The 18,353-nt window shown below is 34.2% G+C and overlaps 3 protein-coding genes across 4 annotated transcripts; 1 reads left to right on the top strand and 2 right to left on the bottom strand.

The window, feature by feature from the left end:
- Window positions 1-2,610: 2,610 nt before the first annotated feature.
- On the top strand, window positions 2,611-6,156 carry LOC111005903 (26S proteasome non-ATPase regulatory subunit 12 homolog B). The gene is made up of 11 exons (XM_022277584.2): window positions 2,611-2,768; window positions 2,897-3,091; window positions 3,359-3,466; window positions 3,551-3,655; window positions 3,742-3,798; window positions 3,915-4,111; window positions 4,635-4,734; window positions 4,809-4,921; window positions 5,154-5,307; window positions 5,430-5,507; window positions 5,686-6,156. Exons 1-11 carry the CDS (start codon window positions 2,766-2,768, stop codon window positions 5,902-5,904), a joined length of 1,329 nt encoding a protein of 442 aa, XP_022133276.1. The 5' UTR covers window positions 2,611-2,765; the 3' UTR covers window positions 5,905-6,156.
- Window positions 6,157-8,809: 2,653 nt separating this feature from the next.
- Window positions 8,810-10,574, bottom strand: LOC111005356 (ethylene-responsive transcription factor ERF110). The gene is made up of 2 exons (XM_022276826.2): window positions 10,170-10,574; window positions 8,810-9,696 (listed from the first exon to the last, which is right to left on the bottom strand). Exons 1-2 carry the CDS (start codon window positions 10,429-10,431, stop codon window positions 8,966-8,968), a joined length of 993 nt encoding a protein of 330 aa, XP_022132518.1. The 5' UTR covers window positions 10,432-10,574; the 3' UTR covers window positions 8,810-8,965.
- Window positions 10,575-13,640: 3,066 nt separating this feature from the next.
- Window positions 13,641-18,189, bottom strand: LOC111005919 (Pentatricopeptide repeat (PPR) superfamily protein). 2 transcript variants are annotated; one of them, XM_088122630.1, is made up of 4 exons: window positions 17,855-18,187; window positions 17,505-17,727; window positions 14,173-17,379; window positions 13,641-14,079 (listed from the first exon to the last, which is right to left on the bottom strand). In XM_088122630.1, the coding sequence occupies exon 3, from the start codon at window positions 17,377-17,379 to the stop codon at window positions 14,653-14,655; it is 2,727 nt and encodes a 908-aa protein (XP_087978756.1). In that variant the 5' UTR covers window positions 17,505-17,727; window positions 17,855-18,187; the 3' UTR covers window positions 13,641-14,079; window positions 14,173-14,652. The 2 variants fall into 2 exon arrangements, with proteins under 2 accessions (XP_087978756.1, XP_087978752.1); XM_088122626.1 differs by having other exon boundaries at window positions 14,173-17,727; window positions 17,855-18,189.
- Between the last annotated feature and the right edge of the window lie 164 nt (window positions 18,190-18,353).

Genomic DNA, 18,353 nt, shown 5'->3' with positions numbered 1-18,353 from the left:
AATACTTTAGAGATTCTTTCTCATTGTGTTATTCTATTTCTGTCTCTCGTCTTTACTATCTATTGCAATATTTCATTTTAATTAGGATTTATAATAATGTGTGAGTGTTTATTGGATTAGATATGTTCATTGGATTAGGGTAATAAACCTTTTACCTTCTAATATTATCTCTTGAGTCCGTGTATTTTACCTTTGAATTATATTTGAAAAATATCATACAGTTGCCATGAGTATAGATCAATAAAAGTATATAACTTATTCCTTTTTAAGTATATGTTCAAATCTCACCCCTCTTCCACCATAAAAAAATGAATATATCATTAAGATATTTTATATTTTGATTTATGATTATGTTCTCATTTCCAACAATTATCTATTTAAGAACTAAAAATCGTCCACTGTCCAGTAATTTGAGAACTCTTTTTCTTTCTCTTTTGTTTATCATATTTTACATATTTGATAGAATTCAACCGAGAAACAAGATATTGTAGGATAATCCTTAACGAACACAACTCTTCAATTGGACAAAGATTAGATCCATTAATCAGTCTCTCTCAACCATCATTCTGCATAATACATGGATCTATGTAATTGAGTTCTAATGTGCATAATGCATTACTAACGATACTCAGTTACTTTCGTTTAGCATTTGAGGATTCACTCACAATTCCACATGAATATGTATGTAATGTTCGTCATTTTTTATTTGACACTTGATGATTTCGTCTTCTTAGCATTGTAAAGTCTAAAGTGTGATTTTGAATATAATTTAACATGACAAAAGAGTATTTTTCACATCTTCACGGCGTAGTGTGATATTATCCAATATAAGTTTGCACATTTGTACTTTTAAATTACACAATAAACCTCATATTGGTGGGATTACATTTTTATCGTAACAATCCATAACAGATAAAACAATCGTTCAAATTATCTTTAAGAATTAAAAAAAGTGTCACTATAAAGTTTGATCCTCAAAGGATTAACGTTGTAAAATTTTAAGAAGATATCTCAAGCGTTCGCCTATAAGTTTTTTTACAAAATATAAGAAAATTATAAAAAACACTTTTAGGGATCGTATGGTTGAAGAGTTCAGGAGGATGAAATGGACATGAGCATGTGAAGTCATGTTTGGCAAAAGAGTTTCAAATGTTTGCCTATAAAAACTATTTTTCCAGACATCATTAATTAGTGTATTATTAGGGTTCTTTTATCGTGTCTCAACCGATTAGACATGTCTTGTGTTTCTCTTTTTTATTATGCTATTTTTTATTTCCTCCTCAATTTTCTTTCCAACTTTTGATTTTATTGAATCTCCTCAACGTTTATAATTAAACTCTCAAATATTATAGAATGCTTCTGAATTATTTAATTATTATTGCAATTCTTGTCTGTAATTAAAATTTTTAAACCAACTTCTTATTTTCTTAAATCAAGGTATTTGCTCAATGTTTTTGTAGTATATGTAGGTGTCTTCACAGTTGAGCTGGTTCATATTGGATAGATATTTGCTCCATATTGTATGAAAACTTTTTTTTCCTGATTAATGTTGTAGTTTTCAAATTTTATAGTTTAGTTCAGCATATGAGAGTGTGCAAATCCGAACTCACGACTCTTTAGTCAAAATTAAATAGTGGGAATGTTATTCCTTCGATGCAGTTTACGAGAAATTTGTTGGAATCAGAATATGTTGTTTACTAAAATTGTCTGGAATTTGAATCGGAATCAGATATATGACAATTATTAATATACATTTTTCTTCCTAGTTAATTAGAAATATATTGTTGTGTTAATATATTTTTAATTACAATAATAATTTATTTTATTACTAAATTATTTATAATAAATATTTTTTATTATAACAATTTATTTAATATTAATAAATAATTAATAATTAAAATAAAATTACACCAACTAAAATACCTTTTTATTAGAAACATAATTATTTAATATAAAAATAGTTTTAATTTTTATTATTTTTACTTTTATTATTATAATATTTACGAAGAATGAACTTTTATTTAAAAAAATTATTCATATTAATTAATATAACAAAATAAAATTTAAAAATATAAATTTATAATATTTTATAATAATACAAATCACATCCCCTAATAAAAGATGGTATAATTTTTTATTAGAATAAAAAGCAATAGTTGTAGAAATGAAAAAATAAATAATAAGAGTAAAACAATTAATTAAAAATGTTATAGGTCTCGTAGAGAGAGTAAAATATGAAAGTAATTGCAATAAATATGTGGGATCCATGAAATAAGAAATAGGATTTAGGAATGAGATTATTAGGATACAGAGAAATATGATTGTCGAATAAGAACGAAAAAAATTGTGTGAATCCCACTGTTTAATTTTAATTCCAATACCAACCTGAAATGAAAAAATTAATTCTCATTAACACGACAGTAAAAATTAATGTCTTGACCAATTGATCAAAATTAGTTAATGAAATTGAGAGTCCACTTTTTGAGTGGTTTTACTATTGTTGAGGGAAAAAAAAAGCAAAACAAACAAAAATAAAAACACGTGGACTTTACTTTTAACAATTTTATGATTCCCAAAGGACTGAACTGCAAAACTTTCATGCAAGACCTTTCGTGCAGGAGGGGACAGCTTCGATACTCTTAACGATTTATGCCTTCACCTTCATCAACCACAGAGCTTCAGCTGCCATTGCTCTCCCATCTTCAACTTCTCTCTCCCCAGATTTCAGTTTTCCCGCTCCGATTTACGCTCAATCGAGTTTCCAAATGGTAATTTTGTTGTACCACTTTCATTGTCTTGTTCTGATCTCTCATTTCGATACTTGAATTTGCTCTTGCTATGTTTCTGAAGTGAATGCATTGATTTTCCCCCCCATTCTCCACTTTACGAACTTCAGGAAGGTAAACAGAGCTTGGAGGCCGCTATAGAGGAGCTACTACTCGTTGAGAAGCAGATGAGGGTCGCCGGGGACGTCGCCGGCACCAAGAAGGCCGCAATCGACATTCTAAAGCTCTGTTTTGAAGCGCGGGCATGGAGTACGTTCAACGACCAAATTGTGCTCCTAGTGAAACGCCGCGGTCAACTTAAGCAGGTTTGTCGATTAATTTTTGGTAATCAACCTTGGCAACCGATTGTTTCGGTTTATGCATTCTGGGAATTGGTTTCTTGAGTTCGGTAATTTCATTTGTGGAATCTTTGAAAGTTGCAATTGAATTGTGTCATGGAAAATTTTGGATTCTGTGTTGCTGAAGATGTACTTGCTACGCTTAAATTACATTGAAATTCAAGTAATTATATTGTGTTTAAAAAATGAAGTGATGAGCATTTTTTTTAATATGGAGAATCTGTTTGTTCTTAGGCTGTAACTGCAATTGTCCAGCAAGGAATGCAATATGTTGATGAGACTCCAGACCTTGAAACTCGTATAGAGCTCATCAAGACGCTAAATAATGTTTCTGCAGGAAAGGTAAATTAATGCAAATAAATAACCTCTCATTCTCGCCCCAAAAAGTATAGTTTGGTTAGTTATTTTCGATTATGCTATTTGTAGATATATGTGGAAATTGAGAGATCTCGGCTGATAAAGAAATTAGCAAAGATTAAAGAAGAGCAGGGTCTCATAGCGGAAGCTGCAGATTTGATGCAAGAAATTGCGGTCAGTATTTGTAAAATTTAGTGGCAATTTCAAGATGAACCATTCTCTTGGCTTCTGGGTTGTCTAATCTTTGTGGGTCTCCGCAGGTGGAGACTTTTGGTGCCATGGCAAAAACCGAGAAAATTGCATTCATTCTGGAACAAGTACGTGAATCTTAAGTCTTTTATTACTGCCAATAAAAATTTATGAAGGGGATCTTAAATGCTGTAGATTTTGAGGTCAAAGGTCATAAAATGATGGTATTTGATCTAATTTGCAGGTTCGCTTGTGCTTAGACGGTCAGGATTACGTTCGGGCTCAAATTCTGTCAAGGAAAATTAGTACTAGAGTTTTTGACGTAGATGATTCAAAGGAGAAGAAAAAACCCAAGGAAGGTGACAGTGTAGTTGAGGACGCCCCAGCTGATACTCCATCGCTGTTGGAATTGAAGCGAATCTACCATGAACTAATGATACGGTAAGCGAATCTTGTTTGCAATTGATTGTATCATGTTTGGATTTACACTGTACTTGCTATGATAATCTAATTTTAAATCGATCTTCTTCTAATAATTTTTTAGCACTTGTGGAAATGCCACCATGTTTGCTCTTCTATATTTTTTCTGCAGTACCCACTAGCAGCCTTAAGGGCATATGTGCACAGAGTCATTACTAGTTTTTCTTTACATCATCGTCTTGTAATTTTGTTTCTGAGAATGAGGGAAGCTGTATTCTAGCTAATAAAACGTGGGACAATATTCTTCCTTGATTCTGATGCTTCATTCCTTTTGGTTTCCCCCCACTCTTCCTCATCCATAATTTGTTTAGTTAACTCCACTATGTGAAGATCTGAGTACAGCATAATCTTAGACTTTAAAAGAGCTAATCATGAATCCTCTGGAATTTTCTTCATTGTACTGGCTTTGGGTGTCTTGATTCCTCAAGAATCTTCATTTGAAAGTAAACTTACCATTTTATACTGGCTTTCACAATTTGTGTAGGTACCACTCTCATCATAATGAATATTTCGAGATTTGCCGTAGCTATAAGGCCATATATGAGATTCCTTCCGTCAAAGATAATCCAGCAGAATGCATACCGGTGAAGCTTCTTTCTGTTCCATGTTTTCTTTAATGTCGAAATTCTCTCATATTTTACTACTTGTCTACTTTCAGGTCCTCAGAAAAATCTGTTGGTATCTAGTTTTATCACCACATGGTCCGATGCAGTCTAGTCTCCTCAACTGCACCTTGGAAGATAAGAATCTTTATGAGATTCCAGATTTTAGGTAGATTTTTCATGTAATCAGCAATTTTTTTTGCTAGTTTTATTCAAAAACTCCATGTTCATTAGTTTTTGGAACAAAATAAAAAGAAATAATCTTTATGAGATTCATTACCTTAGGTTTTTTTTTTATTTATTTATGAAATTACTAATAAAAGCAATCTTTTGCTACATTCCTCTATAAACTTTATGTTCATTTGTTTGATGTGGTTTTTATTCCAACAATTCTATTATAGATTGTTGTTAAAACAGCTAGTCACAATGGAGGTTATTCAGTGGACATGTCTATGGAATACCTTCAAGGACGAATTCGATAACGAGAAGAATTTCCTTGGTGGCGCTTTGGGTGATAAAGCTGCGGAAGATCTAAGACACAGAATAATTGAACATGTAAGTGATCCCTAGACATCGACTAAACTTTGATCCTGATGAACTTGTTGGCCTAACTGAATCTTATTATGTTAATGTTATATCACGGGAGCCGGCCTCATTTGTTTCTGATTCTTTTTCAGAACATAATAGTTGTATCGAAGTATTATACAAGGATTAATTTAAGCAGATTTGCAGACTTGTTGTGTCTCAGTCTTCAGGTATGTTCCATTTTGATTGAGAAGAACTGAAAGTATTTTGGTATATTTGGTTTTTGATATAAACGTGTAAATCAAGGCTTAACAAAGTTGCTTATATCCATATGGAAGTCTTTATTCTCTCTCTTGAAGTTGCTTATATCCATATGGAAGTCTTTATTCTCTCTCTTATCTAATTCAGGAAGCTGAGAAACATCTCTCTGACATGGTTGTATCCAAAGCCCTGGCTGCTAAGATAGACCGGCCGACTGGAAGAGTCTGTTTTGGAGCGACAAAGGACAGCAACGACATTCTTAATACATGGACGATGAACTTGGAGAAACTACTCGATCTCGTCGTGAAGAGTTGTCAGCAAGTTCACAAAGAAACCATGGTACATAAAGTTGCTTTAGAAGCTTGATGAGAATTATAACCATAATAAAAAAATATTGGCTCACCATTTCTTGCTGTTTGGTTGGGCATTGATGATCTGATTGTTGTGGCATTTGGTGAAAATTATAGGTCTTTGGTCTGCTTCTTGTAACTGTTATGTGTTATGTAAAGATACAGTCTAATTATCCCCGACTACACATAGCTCCTAAAGAGGCTTCTTTTTGCAGCTGTGGGAGCAACTGTGGTGCTTAAATTTTAAACACTCTTTGGGTTTGTTTTATTTGATTTGGCTAAAGTTTAAAGTGCGAATTTTCTTGCATCAACGGTAAAAGTTATAAGTTACATCTCCCATCGAAGTTGAGTCTATACTCATATTGGCATTAATAATTATACTTTTTCCTTTGAGATTATGGGTTAACTAAAGAAATCGTAGAGTTCAAATTTAACTGAAGGAAGAGGTAATTAGTTTTTTTTAGTACAACATGGTGGGGAGGGGATTTAAACTCACGACCTTTTGGTTGAAAGTATATGTAAATTATATTGAGTTATGCTCACTCTGACAATTAGTTAGTAATAACTAATAAGGGCATTTAAATCAAACGAATAGAAGGGCGATTGGGCAAAATACCCTTATGGAAATGCATATTTGGTTAAAAGTTTGTCCAATAAATTAAATTTTGGGTCAAAATACCCTCTTATTTGCTAAATTGCCCTTAATCAATTCTCCCTTCCAAATATTTACCCATCTTCTTCCTTGGTCAATTCTACCCAAACCCAAAAGCTTCGTTGTTAGATCTTTTAGGCAACGTTCCCCTCCATTTTCTTCTTTTTCCCTGTAAATTAAGAAACGATAAAACAATTTTTTTATTTATATTCCAGAACAAATTCAAAACAGGAATTAGAAACATAAATAATTATCGGAATACTTAAATTTCCGTACTCTTTCTCCCTCGCTTAAATCAATTTCCAGAACAGTTTTTGCCAGTCTTCATCTGCACTGGACATCAAATGACCAGACAAAAAAAAATATATATGAAAAAGAGAAAAAACAGATAATTCAAAAGGGCAAGTTTCCACTGCTCTAGGACGTTCTTCACCGCCATTTTTGTCGAACTCTACGTTGAAAAGAGAAAAGAGTCTCAATTAATTTTGAGATGAAATCTCATAAATATTAATACAACAGACATTTCGACGAATACGATAATTCTAACCCAATTGTCCAAAACAAAGTCGTTTTCTCCGTTTCCAATCTCTCGTCGTCGTGTCCATTGTAGAAGAAGAATTTTGTGTCAGTGACCCATTTGCAAATTGCAACACATGTTCCTTTCTACAGTTCATTTGTTCAGTCAAACACTTTTTTGAAAAGTTTTTGATATGGTATGGTGTGAAACTTTCTACTTATTGTATGGTAATGAAAATGATAGCCACAGCCGACTTAACCAATCCATACAAAAATCACCTTTTTCATACTTTGACCAAATACCATTAAATTGGTCGGTTTTAAGTCAACCTAATTATTTCGTTTTTTTTGGTCTAAGACTAAAGAGATTGAAAATATCTTAATCCCTAATAGTGGCAAACTTTCATCAGAATAATAGGAATGAATAATGAAAAAAACAAATATTTAAATCCTCGTTCTTTTTGTAACTAACAATATTAAATTATGTTTTCTTTGTTGTTATATCTAATATTTAATATACATTTATTTGGATCATATATGTTCTTATTCTTTTTCAAAATGAAAAAAAAATAGGTGCCCGACCAACCTACCTAGTGGACTTATAAATTCAAACTTTTCATGGATATCCACCAAATGATTTCATACTATGCCTTTTAAATCAATTTATGAGTTTTTAACAAAAAATTATATATATTTATATATATTTTTTATGAAATTGGTTCAGTGTAACTACACTCTTGCCCACTTTAATAAATCATGTGATGATCTCAACTCAACGTTCACAATTCTTAAAAAAATCTCTCCTAATCATAAGACATTTTTTTATTCATCATGTATTCAATATAAAATCTTTAAGGGATCTTTTTTAAGCAAATATATTAATCCCAAATGTAACATTCTCACCAGCAAACTTCTCTTTGATTAAAAATTTTCATTTTTATCACGGTTCATCTATTAAAAAGTTAACCGATTAGTTGTTTAAAAGAATACGAACTTTTTCGACTTGAACTTTATAGCTATATTATGAGTTATTTTCACATTACACATGTGAACCATTTTTTGTGAATGAGGATCATTGTAAAGAAGAGAGAAATTTAATATCAATAGAATTATAAAGAATTATAAAAACATCAAAATAAGAACACATGACATTGCACTTATAGGAGTAAATGTACAAGAGAGAAATATTTTTAAATAAAAAACTACACGTCTTGTCATTAAACTTCTAGAATGATGTCTATTAAATTTATATATTTTAACAAATCCTTAAAACTTTTAAATTTGTATGTAATTTAATATATAAAATTTATAATATATTAACTTTGAATTTTGTGTCGGTAGCTAATTCTATATTAAAATATTATTTTTAGCTAGTTTTAGATTAAAATGTTATTTTAATCCATGTAGCTTTGTTTACTTTGCTTCAACTTAGTTGTATCCTTTCAAAATCTTCGTTTTGGTCCTTGTGCTTTTATAAAGTGATCATTTCAATCCCTTAATTTTATTTTGAGTCTCATTTTTTCTATCACAATTTTAACAAACAACAATACTACATTTAATGTATTTCTTAAAATATTTCATGTTAAAAGATTTCGTTATAGGTATGATATGGTGTTAAAATTTAAAAAATAAAGACCGAAATGGTGCTTTTTTTTTTCTAAAACATACAACAAAAACAAATATTATATGAAACAAAGTCAAAAAGTACTAAGGCCAATAAATCCTATTTTCTGATGGAATGCTAGTTTGAAACTGTATCTCAAAACCAATTCTCATCAAATTATACCGTAGAGCAATAGTTTTCCACACCAAAAATTAGGTAGACAAAAAAAAAATCAACAATTATCAACCCTGCCAGATTCAATTTCCTAATTCTATTCTACCTGAAAACCAAAAACAAATAACGCAATCATCCCGATGAAGCAGCACGATTCAAAAATTCAGACCACTCTGAAATCGAATAATGTTCACCGTCTTCGTCGCCGCCGCTCCGACGACTGGTAAAGCACTGAGGCGGGAGAGAAACTACTGGCGAGGAAGAAGACGCCGACGAGAGCTGAGAATTCGACAGTCCGGCGGAAGAAGAATGAAAAGGAGAAGCCATTGATGAAGATGACAGGTTAATTTCACTGTACACGTCCATCGGCGGCTGCAATTGAACGCCGGAGTAATGGAGGAAGTTCACCGACGAGGCATCGGAAAATCTCTGCAAGCTATGAATTTGCTCAGAATGGACGATCGGTTCGGAATTGGTCGGAATTGCGAAAAGGGTGTTCGTGGAATCGGGATTGCTTAAATGGGTCGCCGGTGATTCGGTGGCCGGAAGCGGCCGGAGCCGGACATTTTCCGGGAAATTAAGTTTGGCTTTACTGCCACGGAAGCGGAGGGCGGCTTCGTCGTAAGCTCGGGCGGCGGATTCCGCCGTGTCGAAAGTACCTAACCAAACTCTGGCCGCCTTGTACGGGTCTCTGATCTCGGCGGCCCATTTCCCCCATGGCCTCTGTCTCACTCCCCTGTATTTTCTCCTCGCCGGTGCTTGCTCCGCCGTGCTTGGAATCTCTCCGCCGTACTCATACACAGAATTCGCCCCCGCCGCCGTCCCTATTTGGGGTCTTATAATCACTGCATTGCTTGAATCTCCTGCAACACAATCAGAATTAATTCATTAATCCTTTCGACTAAGAAAATGGTCCAGACTAATAAACCACCGCTACCACCGCTCAATCCAAGAACCGAATCCAATAAACTTCCACTCAATTCAAGAGTTAAATTTAATATACATTGATAGCTCATTAATTTTATTTGAAAGACTAAAAAAATCAAATTAATTTATTAAAAGTGTCTAAACTTTTATGCCTAATTCCTGAACTTTAGAAGTTCTCCACATATGCAATCTTATATATGACGGAGTCTATAAATTTTAAAAATATCTAAAATTCTGTAAAATCTTGCTCAACGGACTATCTATAATTTGTAAAATTCTTAAGAGTAAGAACAAGGATTTGAAATGGCGTAGATTTTCAAAGGATTAGAATTCGTTTGAAATCTACAGGAAAATTTAAAGTCACTGTGGAAAAATTTAGCAAATTTTGCAATTGCAGAGGATGGTGAACCGCCATGGGAGAAGCCGCCAAAAGGTGGAAACAGCGTCGAAACGGAGGCGCCGTCGTCCAGCGGCGGGGCACGTCCTCTCTTGAATCCTCCGCCGCCGTAAGGGGCTGAAGCTGAAGCAGAGTGATAAGGGTGTGTCTCCGGCACGTCGCCGGCGACGACGTGGGTCAAAGCGGAGACGATGGCCGACATCTCCATTTCTCTACTGAGACCCAAAAACGACATATCGGGATCAGATGTGGCGTCGTTTGGATTATCCGCCATGCAAAGGCTATTAAAAAGCTTGAATTTCTTTTTCTTTTAGGAGAAAAGAAGAGAAGTTGAAAAATTGGGTTGAAATTTTTGATTTGATTACGGAGAGATATATATGAAATAGAAATTGAAAGGTGGGAGAAGTGTGGAAGAAGTGTGCAGGATTTAATCTTAATTTATTTTGGGAGTTTTCATTTGAATGGCCGCACGCCGCCATTGAAAGGAGGTCGGTTGCTCTCTGTCTCTCTCTCTCCCCAATGTGAGTTTGAGAATTCTTCGAGTTGAAGTTTTCTTTTGGATTTTTTTAGAACAAAAACCTAATTTGAATTTAATACCAAATCCAGAAAAGTATTAGTTCCCTTTGCCTTCCACCTCAAATTCAAAATCAAAGTCTGAGTTTAATCGACTCACGAGCTTTCAACCAAAAATAACTTAAATAAGTTAAATCAAAACGTAAGTACGAACTCTCATGATTAGTGTGCAGGCAAAATACGAAGTTTCTACTGATTATATCAGTAGTATATTAGATACTTATATTAATAGTATATTAAACATTCATATCAATAGTATATTAGATGTATATCACATATATATTGCAAGTATATCAGACACTCATATTAATAACGTATCAAATGTATATCACATACATATGTTTTATATATATATATATATTTCATTTTAGTAAAGTTGTTATTTTAAAATTAGACCTCCATTTTTTTAAGTACAATATTTGAAAAAACTAAATTTAATTGCTATTTTGTTAATTCTACTAAATATTTTGTCGTATTTGCAACTACCAATTTTTTTAAAAATGTAATGAATATAGACGGTAAAATTGTTCTTACCAATCTTCCTCCATTTCAATTTTTATACCTTTTCTTTAAGTTTAAATTACAAATTCGATACATTAATTTTTAGGATATCTATCTCCTATACCATATTAAAAATTTTAACTAGATTCTTAAACTTTTAATTTTATATCTAATGGATTTGTGTCAGTTTAGTCAAAGCAAACATAGCTCAACAGTAATTGACATATATCTCCAACTAAGAGGTTGTGAATTCAATCTCGTTCGTACGTTGTATTAAAAAAAAATAAAAATAAAAATTTTGTTTCAATTAATTTCGGGCAAGTAAAGTAATACATCCACGTAGTAGAGAATTGTGAGAAATAAATGTCAATAGCAAATAGCTTATAACTTAGACGAAGTCAAAGTGGGGAAACAAGTGTGAAACAACATGGTTTTGTGGATATTGTGGTTCCCACGGCCGACACACTCATCAGCCGTGCCTTCTCATTTTCAATCTTTATTTCTCCTCTCGATCCTCACCCCCACATGTATTTTACTAAAATAAAATACATCAAAATATCATTATTTATATCAAAAATTTTCTTGCCAACGTAAACATAATTCAACCGTAAATTAAATATATATGTCTCTCTTCTTGTGGTCATGGTTTAAACTCTCAAAAAATCTTATATACTTTTAGTCTCTCTACTTTTATAGAAAAGTAACGATTTAAATTATGAACAGTCATTGGCCATTTTGTAACGATGTAGTCTTTGTGGTTTAAAATTAAAATAATTTAGTCTTTACTGTGAAAAATCAATCCAATTGACACGTAGTATCAAATTTAGTAGACAAACAATTTAGTACCTATAATTTAAAAATTCATTCAGTCGAGCAATTTGTAGATCTATTTAGGTAAGAAATTTCATTACAATTTAACAATATTTTCAAAGCTAAAGACTAGATTATCGTTAGACTAAATTGTTATATACTTAAGTTTACCAACTAAATAGCTATCAGATTTTTAATTACAAAACTAAATCTAAATCAAACTAATTCGTAATATTAAAAAAATTGAGAGAAAAATTGTGGTTCATAGAGGAATTGGGTGGCAAACAAAAGCACGTACCGACGGGACCAAGAGGGAAGATAGTTGACTTTCACACTACAGTCAACTCTTGTTAGACTGTCAGTCAAACACGTCACATTTTCTTCCTTTTATTATTATTTTTCCACTTTCTAAAATAAACGTGATATAAATTAAGTTTGTTAGGATTGTTACCTTTATTTTATTTTGATTCTCCACGCCTTTAATCATAGTATTATAATTCTGATAAAAAAATAATAATAATAAATTCATAGAATTAAAATTTCAAATAAAAATTGAAATGAAATCTCATGTTACATCAATATAAAAACTTAGAAGCAATAGTAAAAATGAACTTTCACGAAAATAGAACATATCAAAAATGAGAAAATTCGAGTGCTCATAAATCATTATTCGACAAACTCAAAAAAAAAAAAAAAAAACCCATTATCTCTAAAAAAAGGTTGGGAAATTTTGAGGAATTACTCTACTTGAGCCTATAAACTTAAGAAATCATATTTTAACCTTCAAATTCTAACAAAATAAACATTTTGGTCCTCGTCATTTTCTTTAAGTACAACAAGTGGAGTTTGAGATTCGACACCTGACTAGTCAAGGATTCCTTAGCTCATCATTAAATAGGTGTATTTACATACGTTGAAACCATATAGTTGACCGAAGCGAACATTTTATTTCAATCTCCACATCATAATTGAACCTCCAACTTCAAGAAAATAAATAAATATCTTTACCGAGGAATGCTGGACGATGGCAATTTGGAGAGAGATTAATGAATTTGAATGCGACAAGGAGAAGAGAGTTAAATTCGGCAGAGTTTTGAGTTTTGAGGAAATGGTTGTAAATTGTAGTTGTAAGGACTCCTTCGTCTCCCAAAATTCCGTTTTCCTTTTTGAATTCTTTTTCTACGTTCAATTTCGGAGACGCCCATTCAATTCAACCTCTACTTCTCATTTAATTTTTCACTTGTCAACCACAATAAAATTTTAACTTTCATATATATATATATATATGGAGTGGGGGCGGGAACCCTGTTTCGGTCACAGGAAAAATTTCTCCAAACGGGGACGGGACAGGTCCCAACACCCTTAGTTAGGCAAGGTTGGATTGAACGGGTCACTTTTAGAGGCTTACCTATCAGATAACAAATAGACATTTGATTATTAAGCAAATGGGATAAAATTTCATTTTCTATTTGATGAATCTTCTTCTTCAAGAGGATTAAAGGAAACTGTCTTACTTCTAGAAATGGAAAGAGGAGCAGTCAATAGAATGGAACAACTATACTATCTAATATCTATACAAGGTTGACAAAGTCAACAAAATTGAACCGAATCGAATCAAACCGAAATAACCTATATTAAATGGGATTGATTTGGTTCTAACTCCCCAAGGAAAAAAAAAAAATAGTTACATCTCAGGACCTTGGAACCGAACAAGCCTATCTCAAGTCGGTTCGGTCTAAAAACATTGGACCGAACTAATCGATTCAACTGGTTCGATACAAAAACTAAATAGAAAGTACCCATTGATTGCTCTAATTGAAACTTAGCCAAAGCCTCACATTCACTTCTTTTATTGTTTTTTGCTATACAGAAAATTTGCTATGGTGAATGATTTAATTAAACTAACCATTAGTTTGAAGCTATATTTACCTCAATGAAGATATTTGATCAGCTTGTTTCGGTAGATTTTGCGAGTGGAAGCAATTGAGTGCTGAGACCATTGATTTGGGAGCCATTTGGGCAATCCAAAATCTGAAATCTGGAAAGAAAAAGGAAGCATCTGTGAACGTCAGATTGTAATATAGAACATTTGCAGATTAATTGAGACAAAAACAAATTCCTGATGCCATACCAAGGTTCAAAAGAATATTGAAGAACTTGGTCCTCCTCCTATGGTAGCTCTTTTTTTTTTTCTTTTTAATTCAAATGTGGGATGGAGGATGGAGAATTGAACTATCAACCTTCGAGGAGGAAGGAGGAAGTGACCCGTCCACTGAGCTATACTTAATTACCCCCCTACGGTAGTCTCGAGGCAAATTATCATCTTCTGCCATAAGATTTTCCTGTCCAAACTTGTTTGGTAGGATCCAATTTTTTCGTTTATTAAATCCCCTCCTCAGCCTTTTCCAATCCATTTCTTAAAAGGCTGAAACACATCAAATCTGTTTTTAAAAATGGGGCACAAACACGCTTCTTGGAAGGGTAGATAGGATTCTTCAAATGTACGCCCATGGCTATACCCTTATACGTGCTATTTGTTGACGTCAAGAAGCCTGAGAACCTCAGAAGCATGGAAGTCGAGAATCAAAAAGGTGAGTGTTTTTACTGGCAGTTACCAAAAATCTCTACATGAGCAGACACCGTCATCAAAATGATGAAAGCGATGTGCATCTCTAACTATAATCGACCGGTGTGAAATCTTTGATACGTACTTAATCCAACTATGGCAATCATTACAGACACGAAGATTCTTCATTACTCGTATGGGAATATTATTACACAAGCTAAGTAGTCCAAAAGCAATTGCTAATTTCTCACTATGAACACACATTGTTGGATCCTTCTGGCCTTGCTCTGACTCATTCAAAAGGTTAAAGCTATCTTGCACATATCCAATTTCAGATGTTCGTCTATTTAAATCTCCTATATACTCGTATATCTGATTCGTAAATGGATGGAGCTTATCTCCAGCATAGAATGCATGAACTGTATTTTTAACTTCAATCCAACTACGACCCGGCTCTTTCTTTACCCCCCTGTCTTTCATCAATTTCCTTGACCAATCCCTATGAACCCATTTTCTAGACACTGCATATATATTTGACAGTAGCACATAGGTGGCTGAGTCTTCAGGTTCCAATTCTAGGAGATGTTGAGCAGCACGCTCTCCTATTTCCATATTTTTGTGGATAACACAAGAACTTAAAAGTGTTCTCCAGATCATTGCATCTGCAGAGATAGGCATCTCTTCTATAAATTCCATTGCTTGGTTCAAAAGACCAGTCCGACCAAGGAGATCCACCACATTCACATAGTGTTCGGACTTGGGAACTAAACCGTGCACTTTAGACATGGATTCGAAGTAACCGAGACCTTCTTTCACAAGTCCAACATGGCTACATGCTGACAAAACTCCCACAAAAGTAACGTGGTTTGGCATGATCCCACACTTCTTCATCTCTTCAAAAAGGTGAAGTGCTTCCATACCACAACCATGCTGGGAATAGCCAGTGATCATGGCATTCCAAGAAATCACATTTTTTTCTGACATGTCATTAAATTCTCTCCAGGCATCACTTATGCTACCACATTTTGCATACAATGTAATTAAAGAATTAGAAGCTTCCATTTCGGAATCATATCCCGTTTTCAAAATCATGGCATGGAGTTGTTGCCCCTGCTTTATGTTCGCAAGACTGGCTGCAGCACTGATGGCAGATCCATATGTGAACATATTAACCTCTGCTTCAGTCCGTAGCATTCGTACAAATACCTGCAATGCTTCTTCAAAATACCCACTCTGTGCATATCCTGAAACCAATGAATTCCAGGAGATATTATTTTTACCATCAATTTTCTCAAATGCTAAGTATGCCTCTTGAATTCTACCGCATCTGGCATATAGACTAATTAGAGCATTGTTGATTGAAATATCATCTCCGAAACCAGACACATGTGACTGAGCATGAATTTGTTGTCCTTGATGGAGGGCCCGGAGACCTGCACATGCACTAATAGCACTGGAAAATCCAATATTATCGGATCGAATTCCTCGGTACTCCATTTCTTCAAAAAGTTTAAGTGCTTCTGAAAACATATCATGTTGTACATAACCAGCAATCATTGCAGTCCAGGAGACAACATCGTTCTCTGGCAGCCGTCTAAGGATCCCAAGGGCAATGTCTAATTGTCCATGTTTAGCATACATGTCTATAAGCACACTACAAACATAGACATTCAACTGAAACCCAGTCTTTATTACATGGGTATGAATTTGCTCTCCTAAATACAAGGCTCCTAAAGAAGTACAAGTTCTCAAAATACTTGGGTAGGTGAACTGATTGGGTATCATGCCCTCAATCTGCATTTGTCTAAATATTTCAAATGAATCACGGAGATTATTCAATTGCCCATAAGCAACTAGCATCACATTCCACAACACTATATTTTCTGTCTCTGTTGTAAGGAAAAATTTATGTGCAGTCTCTACATCAGCACACTTTGAATAAAGATCAAGAAGAGAACCTTCAAGAATAATATCTGCAGACATTCCAGCTTTTATTGCAAATGAGTGGAGTTGCATTCCCTTATGAAGAGCCCCAACTGATGCGCAAGCACTCAACAGACTAGCAACTGTAATACAGTCGGGTTTCAAGCAATCTCGTTGCATTTTATTAAACAACTCCAGGGCTCTGTCACTAAATCCTTGCTGAACTAGGCCAGATATTAGTGAGTTATACGAAACACCATCCCTAAATTGCATTTTGCTGAATATCTGCTCAGCAGATATCAATTTCCCAGACCGGGTATACAACGCCACAAGAGCATTGCAGACATACGTTTCAGAATGAAATCCCCACTTAATAATTAGACAGTGAAGCTGCTCTCCCAAACCAAATAATTGAGTCTTGGTAGAAGCACTTAACACACTAGACAGTACATAAGGAGTAGGAAAGATTTCTGATGCATGCATATCACAGAAAAGGAGAATGGCCTCTTCTTCAAGTCCATTTTGAGATAAACCTGAGATCATAGCTACCCAAGTAACAATATCCTTCATATATATGTAATTGAAAACTTTTTTAGCTGACCCTATGTACCCATTCTTTGAATACAAATCAATCAATAGATTAGCAACAAGTGGACTACTATCAAAACCATAATAGATTATCCTAGAATGTACCTGTTCTACATGGTTGAACTCAATGTTGCAACCACCACAAGCCTTTAAAATCCCAGCGAAAGTATATTCATTGGGAGCAATTTTTTCAGCTATCATTCGTCGGAAGAGACCAAACACCTGGGAATGCAACTTCCGCGCAACGAGGCCGTGAATCATCTTATTCCAAAAAAGTACATTTCTGTTAGGATTATCATCAAACACTTTAACTGCCCCATTTAGATCCCCATGTTGAAGATAATTATCAAGAAGACTATCGATTAGTAAAGGCTCCCCGTCAAAACCTGATTTCAAAATCTTAGAGTGGAGCCTCTTAGTTTCAAGTAAAGACCCAGAAGTCAAGCACCCTTCTAATAGCCAAAGATAGGTCTGATAGTTGGCACGAATGCCACGTTCTTCCATCAAAGTCATCAACTGAATAATCTCTGATTTACCTCGTTCTACATGAGAATTTGTGGCGCCATTGACACGAACTAAATTATAGCTTTTACCAATCCAACCAATGCACTGCGCCCACAGTTCCAAATGTTAAAATTGAAACCAAATGAACTGGCCGGCCAAAAGGTAGAACAGAGAGCGAGAGATAGAGATAGAGATAGAGAGAGAGAGAGAGAGAGAGAGAGAGAGAGCTTACCTTTGTAGTTGTGAATGAGGGTCGAAAACTGGAGGTGGGTCTAATCCAAACTCTTGCTGCCATAGTTGTATCTACAGAGGGGATGAATAGGCACCATCTGGTGAGACAGGATAACATATTTCATGAGAAAGTGGGAGCAGAGGGTGGCAGTGGCGGGGAGTGATGGCCCATGGCCGACTGGCCAAGCCTACGGGATTTCGTCTTCCGCCAATTGTATGCTTCAGTTCAATTTATCAATTTCTCGCAATACAATTTTTGACAATTTCTAGAATACTTCTACGCTGTCCTAAATTAGTTGAAAAGGGATGGAAGTTCGCTCACTTGCAATTTAGCAGCATTTGAGATCAGAAAATACATGGGAATTATTAATACTTAGATTTGAAATACTAATCCTTTGAACCAATGATCCACCCATAGATTAAATTAGATCAATTGAAACTACAATTTTAAAAGTTCCAAACTTTGGTTGTCTTTACCACTTTAGCATTGTTGTATGGCT

Source organism: Momordica charantia (genome assembly GCF_013281855.1).
Source record: "Momordica charantia cultivar OHB3-1 chromosome 1 unlocalized genomic scaffold, Mcharantia_2.0 BLBB01000001.1, whole genome shotgun sequence".
NCBI classification, from domain to species: Eukaryota; Viridiplantae; Streptophyta; class Magnoliopsida; order Cucurbitales; family Cucurbitaceae; genus Momordica; species Momordica charantia.
The sequence above is the reverse complement of the archived record's forward strand: the minus strand, read 5'-3'. Positions and strand labels throughout refer to the sequence as shown.